Source organism: Mustela nigripes, chromosome 6 (assembly GCF_022355385.1).
Source record: "Mustela nigripes isolate SB6536 chromosome 6, MUSNIG.SB6536, whole genome shotgun sequence".
Taxonomy (NCBI): Eukaryota; Metazoa; Chordata; class Mammalia; order Carnivora; family Mustelidae; genus Mustela; species Mustela nigripes.
Window position 1 is genome coordinate 57,493,029 of NC_081562.1, and position 9,547 is coordinate 57,502,575.

At 45.2% G+C, this 9,547-nt stretch overlaps 1 protein-coding gene across 2 annotated transcripts in view; it reads right to left on the reverse strand.

Moving 5' to 3' along the window:
* The window catches only part of PLBD1 (phospholipase B domain containing 1), a 52,063-nt gene extending 49,886 nt beyond the window's left edge, over window positions 1–2,177 (reverse strand). Inside the window, exon 1 of one of the 2 annotated variants that reach the window (XM_059402648.1) lies at window positions 1,512–2,177. In XM_059402648.1, the coding sequence (XP_059258631.1) occupies window positions 1,512–1,620 (109 nt within the window). In that variant the 5' untranslated portion in view covers window positions 1,621–2,177. Of the gene's footprint in view, window positions 1–1,120; window positions 1,329–1,511 lie in introns of those variants that run through there. The other variant, XM_059402649.1, reaches the window with a different exon arrangement.
* Window positions 2,178–9,547: the final 7,370 nt, after the last annotated feature.

Here is a 9,547-nt window from a genome sequence, read left to right on the forward strand (position 1 = left end):
CCATCCTGGCCAGACCTCAGCTGAGTATCTATCTGGGGAAGTCAGTTTAAGCAGCTGTTTCTTGCCAGGGGTTCTCTTCTTGAATAAACAGTGCCTCATCTTCAGAAAAACAGTATCTCCACCTCACTCCTCAGACTGCCCTCCATCTAAGGAACACTTTAAACAATCCACACAATTCAAAAGAACAGAGAAGTTAGAAGGGTTTCACTCATCATTCCAAACACAAGAAGCCATTTCCATTACTGGAGCACTTTTAGCCTGTTCCAGGTATGCCTGAAGGAGCAGGATGTCTGGGCTCATAGGGTGGCTGGAATCCCCCCTCCATGGTGCAGGTAAGGAACAAAATGGGGCAGATAAATCAACAGTCAGGAGCCTAGGGGCGCATGCCTTCTGATCCCAGAGGCCCAGGCAGTTTAAGTCTAGAAAGATTTAAGAGTGGTTAAGAGGGCAAGTTGCAAAAGCAAAGGCCGTGAAATCTGCTAATTGCGGTTACTTGTGGATGGAAGGTGGTGTAGTAAGAATCTGTACAGTCATTTGGGAAGGGGTTCCCTCTCCGGAACCCCACCCTATCCCACCCTGTTCTTGCACAAGGTCAGCACAGAAAAGGGCTTGGAAGTGAAGCAAACTTAATCGTCTCTTAAGATTACTTTTCAAGTCTTTCAAGTTTTTTTGGTTAATTTTAGTCTTATCCATCGGGAAGAAAACTGACAAATCCAGTTTTTTTTTTTGGTTTTTTTTTTTGTTTGTTTGTTTTGTTGTTGTTGTTGTTGTTTTTTTTTTTTTTTTGTAGGGATAAAACCTGTTGTAGGAAGAGGGGAGTAGTTAAGTAAATACCGTGTGGCAATTCAGCTCTGCCTTCGCTTGCGGTGTATCTTAACCCAAACTCCTCAAGTCTCTCAATTTCGAATGGTCTGTAGAATGGGGGTAACACTCCTATTTAGGGTTCTAGTAAGCACTGTATGAAAAGCCCTTTAGCACGCTGCCTGGCCCCTATCAAGGTGACAATACCAGGCTGCACTTATTTTAAACCAAAGTCATGGGTAGTTCAGGAAAACAGAACAAAACAAAGCAAAGCAAAACCAAAAAACAAACAAGACCACCTGACAGCCCGGAATCATACCTCTATGATGTGAATAAATATATTTAGATGTCCTTTGGCTGCGCTTTGGGGACCAGTCGAGGCTCAGCAAGCCAAGAGCCCCGCCGGAGCGCACTGATTTGTTCGCCAAGAACTCCCGGCCCCACTTCTGAAGTTCGCCGCCGCGCAGCCCCTGCCTCTCCCGGGGTCCGCCCCTGAGCTCCCGCGGACCTGGAGCGAGCTGGGGCCGTGCCCGCAGCCCTCCGCGTCCACCCAGAACCCCGCCACCGCCTGGCGGTCAACTTGGCCGAGCCGGGGCGCGGGCGGGAGCGCACGGGGCGGCGGGCGGGCGCAGCGCGGGCCAGGCGGACGCCCCGGGCCGCGTGTCTGCGGACTCCCCCTCCCGGGGGCCCTCTGGGCGCGCACGGCTCACCTGCCAGGCTCGGCGGCACCGCGGCGGCCACCAGCAGCAGCAGCAGCGGCAGCAGCGGCGGCGCGGCGGGCGGCGTGGGCACCGCGAGGTCCCGGCTGCGGCGGGGCATGGCTCGGCGGCCGCGACCTGCCCCGGGTGGGATGAGGCAGCTGGTGCTGGAGCGGCTCTGGAGCCGGCAGCGGGGCGCCGCGTCTCCGAGGTCGGGGCGTCCTTACTCTTCCATTAGTCCTGCCGGGTTGGGGCTTTTAGGGGCGAAGAAGCCTCACGTGGCCTCGCGAGCAACCTTTGCCCCGCTGGCAAAGGCGGGTCCTTTCTGACCCTCTAGCGCCCTGTGGGCTGGGCTGAGAAAGTTCCCCGGCTGCGCTTCTGGGACCTGACGAGGCGCCCGGCCACTTTCTCTGCGCTCGTAGGGCAGTTTTGAGGCCCAAGGCTTGAACAGACCCGTTCAGGTCAACACCGCCAGCCTCTGTCGCCGGGGTCGGCCTCTCGGCCACTCGTCTGCAGCGGCGGGGATGAGGCACCCTGAGCAGCGGTGACATGCATGCCCTGTGCCTACACGCAGCTCCGGTTCTGGGCCGTTCTGCAGTGTCTTCGAGGGGCCCGTACTCCTCAGGGATCACTGCTCTTCCAGCTCAGGCTGTTTAACCTACACCCGTTTGCTGGGGCCCAAGACTTCCCAACCTTTCCTTTTCTCTTCATTGGCTGGAGCCGCCACTAGATTGTGATTCAGACGGGGCTGAAACTAGATCTATTTCTGAGCCCCTGGGAAGTCCCCATTTCTGTGCCAGGTAGGGTGACATTGTGAAGTAGGCAAAAGTATGCCTTGAGTGACATTGTGAAGTTGGCAAAGGGTGCCCTAGGTGACATTATGAAGTAGGCAAAAAGCATTTTATTTTTTCAATAACCATTTATTGAGCCCATATTGCGTGCCTGCTGCCTGGGATATAAAGACACACCAAGAGCTTGACCTACTGCTGGCAAGAAGGACAAAGCCATATAAATAAACAGGTGCTGAGAAGTGGCCATTAGTGCTGTCATAGAGCTATGGCGAAGGTACCGTGTGGGAACCCAGGATGGGACAAGCCTCTACTCCAGAGGTGGGGGGCAAGGCACCCCACTCTTCTTTCCTGGTCTTTCTTCCAAGCTTAACTGAGGTGTCGAGGGAAGATGGGAAGGGAGGCAGAGAAACACTTTTCCTAGAGGGGAAATAGACTTATAACTGTTAGAAATAAATCTAGAACAATTATATCAAATCTCTGTGCAAATTATTGAACACAAGTCCCAAGTCATCATCTTGTTTGGTGACAACACCTAGTACAGTGTCCAGATGATAATATCACTTAATGAATGAAGGAATTGAGGACACTGTAAAGACTGCACATTTTCCCTCAAGTTAGAAAATTAAAGCGAAGGAAAATTATGAGCATTCTCGTTGTGCCATGCTGGGAAGAGAGCTACCTTAGGATATTCAAAGAAGTTGTACCACCCCAGATGTTTAAGTCATGCTACCTTCTACCACTACTAACCCTTCCAACTCAAGGAGCCAAGTTTTTGGATATGAGCATGTATCTAAAAATACCTGATGTGAGCTATGAGGCACCTACTCATCTCTTATGTGGTCATCAAATGTTTGTTCACTTCCACGTTCCAGACATAGAGTAATAAACAAGACAGACAGAGCCCCTGCTCTCACAAAGCTTGCATTCTAGAGGGGGAAGCAAATTATACAAATAAACTAATTCGATCAGGGTTTCTCACTCTCAGCATTGTAACATTTTGGATCATACAATTTTTTGTTGTTGGTTGGGGGGGGGGGGGTTTCTAGGTATCCCCTGCCCAGTAGCCACTAAATGTCAGTTTTCACTCCTCCCTCCAAGTTGTGACTATTTCAAATGACTTCAGACACTACCAAATGTTTCCTTAAGGGACAAAATTGTCCTCAGTTGAGAATCACCATATTGGATGATGATAAATCTCACCTTCTTTAAATTGGTGGGGTTTACATATCTGGGAGGGAAATGAACAGCAAAACTCACATCAAAGCTTAGGGGAGGAGGACCCCAGAAGATGTGGACTGTGGAATGGTTTTATCACTTTTCCAGCAGACGTGTGCTTTGGGGCTACTTACCATCCATTCATTACCTTAATCCTGGTACTACTTTTTCATGGATCTGGACTCCAGTGGTTTAGAAGTTTCCGTGAGCAAGGGAAGAGGCATGTTTCCATCAAGAGACCTAATGATAGTTTCACTGAACTGGCATTTGAAGTTGCTGCCTGGTCTGCACTGGACTTCTTTGGGGAAATAAAAGGGCGGGGAGCAGAATGAATGGGATTATAGTGCTGGTTAGAGGGATTGAGCCTGACAATGAAATGGAAATGCAGCTACCCAGTAATAGGGGGGAGGGGAAGAAGGAGCCCAGGGGATTTCCTGGTCTCTCACCAAGTCCTACTGAAATGATTAATGAATTTGCTGTCCCCTCACCTAGGCAGCACTGCCAGGGACTAAGGCTCTTCACCCCAAAAGAAACATAACCCCTACCAGCTAAGATGTTGACCCCAGGCGATAGCTGAGCGACCAGTTATAGAAACAGAGACAGTAGCCTCTGTATTTCTTTCCTTGCTGTAACATATCTATGACGGATTCAAAATGTTACAGTTTCAGAATGAAATGTATTTACTGGGTTGCCTGGGTGGCTCAGTGGGTTGGGCCTCTGCCTTCAGCTCAGGTCATGATCCCAGGGGCCTGGGATTGAGTCCCGCATTGGGCTCTCTGCTCAGGAGGGAGCCTGCTTCTCCTCATCTCTCTCTCTGTCTGTCTCTCTACCTATTTGTGATCTCTCTCTCTGTCAAATAAATAAATAAAATCTTTAAAAAAAAAAGAAATGTATTTACTATAAATTTATTTCTTTTTCAAAAGGTATACTTAGCATTCACTTATCCACTAATGGTAGAGATTTTAGGATGTCAAATTTTAGGTTCCTCAGCCTCATTTGGGCTAAGTCCTTAGTATCCTTCCTCCATTTTCTTGACATGGATTTTGGTTTCAGGGGGTTTATGTATTGACCTGGTACTGGATGAGAGGCATCTACTATGTGAGTCATCCTCTTGGCCTGGTGGCTGCCCTTGAGATTTATCTCTTCTGGTCCTTTATCTGTGTTTTTTGGCCTTGGGTCTAGATTCTTAAATACTTCATGAATTAGTTAGGGTAATACTAGCTACTATTACAAATAAACCCCAAAAGTTCAATGGGTTAATGCAACAGAAGTTTATGTCTGGCTCACATCCCTGTTCAGTGTGGGAGTTCTTAATATGTTTGTGGCTTTCCTTCATTTAGAGATTTAGAAACCCTGCTTCCTTTTATCTTGTGGTTCCATGATTCCCTCAGGTAGAGGTTCCCAAACTTTCTTGGTTCACAGTGTCCTTGGAGTCTCAGTAATACATTCTTGGAGCTGCAGACCAAAAGAAATATCTAATGGTTCCTTTTATTTAATAGTTAGGGCCAAACAATGTAATAATAGTAGTTTGCCCAATGTACTGGGACAACACTATGTTTTCTTCAAAAATCTATGATATCCCAAATACACCCTTCAAAGTTCATTATGATGTGTTCTACTGATATTACTATTTCCTGTGAACATTTAATATAGTCTAGGTATGCCTTGTGATTTCATTATGGTTGGCAAACTGGATGCAGAAACCAGGACCTTAGGACCTTGGAGACTTGTCTTCTAGCCAAAAGAAGGGGGAAATTGTATGAGGAACGTACTCCGGCCTTTTAATCACTTTTGCTCATTATCCATCGGCAATATCTAGACATATTGCCATACCTAAATGCCAGAAACGCTGGGAAATGAGGCCATCACCGCTCCATAGTGAAGCAAGAATTTTAGTAGGTAGCTAGCTGTTTCTGATACCATTGGCAACCTCCCCATCCAGACTTGGATTCCATTGGGTCTTCTGGTTCATTCTCAGGTCTCTCCGATCCTTGGGGTGTGGCAGTAGGGACTCACAGATACGCTAGTCTAGTGTGTCAATCCGTGAGCCTATCGGTGGTTGACCTCCCTCATTCGCTGCCAGTACCACTCAGGTCTGAGTGGGAGACACATAACTCCATTACAAAGTTTGCAAGATCAGGAGCTACATTCTGGAAAACTTAAACATCATCTCCTCTGCTCTGGTAATTCTAGACCTGACTTAAGTTTCTATTACCAAGTATTTCCACACCCCACCCTACCCATCAACTAGGCGACTCACGCCCTGGGGGAGCGGCGGTGTTGGCCCTTGCATTCAGCGACTAGGCATTTCTCTTATCAGCTCTTCAGACTTTTCTTCCGTAGGAGCTAATTCAACATTATTACAATTCTTATTCCAATTTGTTGTTCTTGAATAAGCCATTTTATTTCAGTCTGTGTCTTTCAATTTTCCAAGCCAAGTTTTTGAATATTTTAAAGTATTTTCCTCTCCCAGACGCATAGAGCTTATAATCTTATGGCTTTGAAGATTATGGCCTATGTCTGCTCCAGACCTCAAAAGTCACACATTTTACTCTTTGATATTTCAATATTTTCATTTTCCCTCCCTTGAGCTATACACTGTAGATTCTTGGAATGAATAGAGTGATGGAAGATTTACTATATTAAACAGTTCTCAGAAGAAATATGTGTAAGGTAATGTTTTAGATTGCTATCCAACTATTCCATACACTTATGTCTGTAGCTGAATTTTCTTTGCTTTGGTATTCTTTCCCTCCATCATTGTGTGTAGTTTGTGTTGGTAGTTAAACTTACCATTTGATCTATAGGTGTTGGAATAGAGAGTTTAAATCGCTATAGAACCAAAGAAAAGGTGGATATTCTCTCAGAAATCCTGGGCTTGGGCTTGATGTATGTAGCGTTCATTTTCATTGCTTAGAACACAGTTCTGTACCGTTCACCCATCCTTCCTTCTGCTTATTTGCCTGCCCTTTATATAAGCTGCCACCCATTGTCATTTCCAGACTGCAAATGTCTTGTAAATTGGGTACACAAAAGAAGGGCTATCCCCGGACAGTGACTGTAAGCTCATGCACATGTCTTAGCTCCAGAGTCACGGCATGAGGGTGAGATGGACATCTGGAGATGAGAGATAAGAGAGAAGTTTCTGGACAAGTTGAATACTGATTCAGTGGTTTGTTATTTTTTTTTTCTACAGATGACAAACATGAACCTTTTGTCCAGCTGATAGACATTTTATCCCTATTTTTCCCTCCAAAGAGGCCGAAAAAGTCAATCCCCAATACTTTCAGGGGGCAGAGCATTTCCTGCATTGTTTAAGGATGTAATTTGGTGCCTGACAGCTCTTTTTTCAAAGTGTTTCTAAACCTTTTTTTCTGTCTCTTTCCTAAATTCAGTGGCTATATCCCAGGGTAGCTACCACTGGCTTCTTCTATTTATTTTTTTTTCTCTACTCTTAATATTTTACCATCATCTTCATTCTGAAGATAGAAGTACAAATGCCAAATAAAAGCAATTGCAGACAGAACCATTACTTGGTGGCACCTAACCTTGACTGTAGATGGGAACTATTCCTATGATAATTGTCCCTGCTTTTCTGTCAGGTTATAAGAAAGAATTGAAACCTGATGGGTAGGTAACAATGAGTAGATGAAAAATGCTTGATAACTGTTTGATAAATCTGGCTACTACTGATATTTTTAAACAAAGACAATAAGAAGAAAATTTTAGGTAGTTAAAGCAGCTAGGAATTAATATTATTAACCCGGGTCAAAACTCCAGAAAAATGTTACCAGGGAAAGATCCTATTTCAGTTTAGTTGAGTAAACTAGATGAGCATCTCCTGGACATAGGAAATTGAATTATAAGTTGTACATATTAATTTTCCCGACAATCGTAGGCTGAGAAGGGAATTCTGAAGGAGTGGTGCCGAGAGAGATGTGAACACTCTCTCTGTAGAGAAACACATACTGTCTGTTGTTTGTCGGCTTCTTTTAAATAATTCAACTAAGTAAATTTAAAGATAAAACTGGCTTTATTCAACAATTCATGAATCGAGCAGCATTCCCTCTAGCAAACAGAAAAGAGATCCACTGAGCTGTAGAAAAGGAAAGGTTTTTAAAGGCAGAAAGGGGATGGGGAAAAGAAGTTATTCCTGTATAGAATGCATTGCTTCAGAAAAGGTTGTCCTCTGGAGGGGAGGAGAAGTGGGGATTGCCTAACCAGTAATGACCTGGTAATTCCAGGTTGACTGGTTAAAAATCACTGGAGAAACCACAGTTACGTTAGATATTAAGCTGTGGTTTACTGATGTGGGGCTTAGCACAAGTGACTCCATTGTGAGACTGTTGTCTGTCTCTCTCTCTTTTTGAAACACTTCTTAGCTGGTTTACATCTTTGGAGTCTTCTTTTCCATGCTGCCTCCAATACCTAAACTCTGCGTCCCCCCTTCCCTGCCCTCTCTTAGCAGCCAGCAGATTCCTTCTCTTAAAACAGATTCTCTCAAGCCTCAATCCATCAGTCTACTGCCCTTGAGGCTAGACCACATTTCAGGCTAATCAGAGTTCTCTCTTAAAAAGAGTGATTCTCCCCTGGGGGTAACTGGATACCACCTACTAAGAAAATAGTAGGTTCTGAATTGGTACAGAAACAAAACCAAAACCAAAAACTGAACAGTGGACATTCTGGCGGGGGGGGGGGGATGTTACCTACAGAGCATTAAAAATCAGGTTAACTTTGCCACTGGAGAATCACCTACATGCTTTTGAAAAGAGAAAAAAGGTTGTGACCATAAAATTTTACACTGTGTTAATGTTAGTTCACGTATTAAGGTAATGCATTTTCAAGGACTCAGAAAATAGAACTTTAGGAAAATAACCCATTTGTTTATTTATTTATTTATTTACTTGTCAGAAAGAGAGAGTGCACACAGGCAGGGGGAGCAGCAGGCAGAGGGAGAAGCAGGCCCCCTGCTGAGCAAGGAGCCTGATGTGGGACTCGATCCCAGGATCCTGGGATCATGGCTTGAGCCAAAAGCAGACCCTTAACCAACTGAGCCACCCAGGTGTCCCAGAAAATAGAACTATCATCAATCATTTTTGAAAAAAATGACTTTGATAGACTTCAACTGACTGACAAGTTAAGATGAAGACCTGAAGAATGGGGGAAGACATAAACATGGAGAGGGACGTCTTTCACCCAGTTTCGTAATTCAAGACCCCAAATTCAGGATTCAAACTGCCTGTGTTCTCAGTTGGATTCAGCAACAAAGGGACAGTTTGGCCTCAGTACTTCCCACGGGCAGGCCTGTATCTTCTCAGGTGGGGAACTAAGGCAAAAGAGATGTAGAAAAACTATTAAAGCTCCTTTGCAGCCCATGGACAAGTGCTTAAGACAGGCAGGGTAATCTTCCTCCAGGAACGCAACTGCCTCGATTATTAATACTTCTCTAAGGGCAAAAGGCAACCTTAGCTTGACATTAGTCCAAACTCCAGGATCCTGTACATCTTCTTTAACATATAAAAATCCCCCTTAAAAAAAAGAGATTTTATTTATTTATTTGACAGAGAGAGACACAGCAAGAGAGGGAATATAAGCAGGGGGAGTGGGAGAGGGAGAAGCAGACCTTCTGCTGAGCAGGGAGCCTGATGCGGGGCTCCATCCCAGGACCCTGGAATCATGACCTGAGCCAAAGACAGATCCTTAATGACTGAGCCACCCAGGCGCCCCTTAAAATTCCTTTTTCTTTCTTTCTTTCTTTCTTTTTTTTTTTTAAACATAGAAGATACGTGTTAGCCTTCATCCTCCAAGCATATGGCCCACTGATACATATCTAAAGGGTCTCATGACTCATGGCTTACTAGATGGTAGTTAGTGATCTTGTCCAAACAACAGCTAACCCCTCAAGGTACTGGAAACCTTGCTTCTAAATTCTCGAGAGACTAACGCTATCCATCACCTCCTCCTAACTTGAAAGTCTAGCATCAGTCACTCTTCACAAATCCAGAGTGGTTCTTTCTGCCCACTGGTCCTCCCCCCGTACTT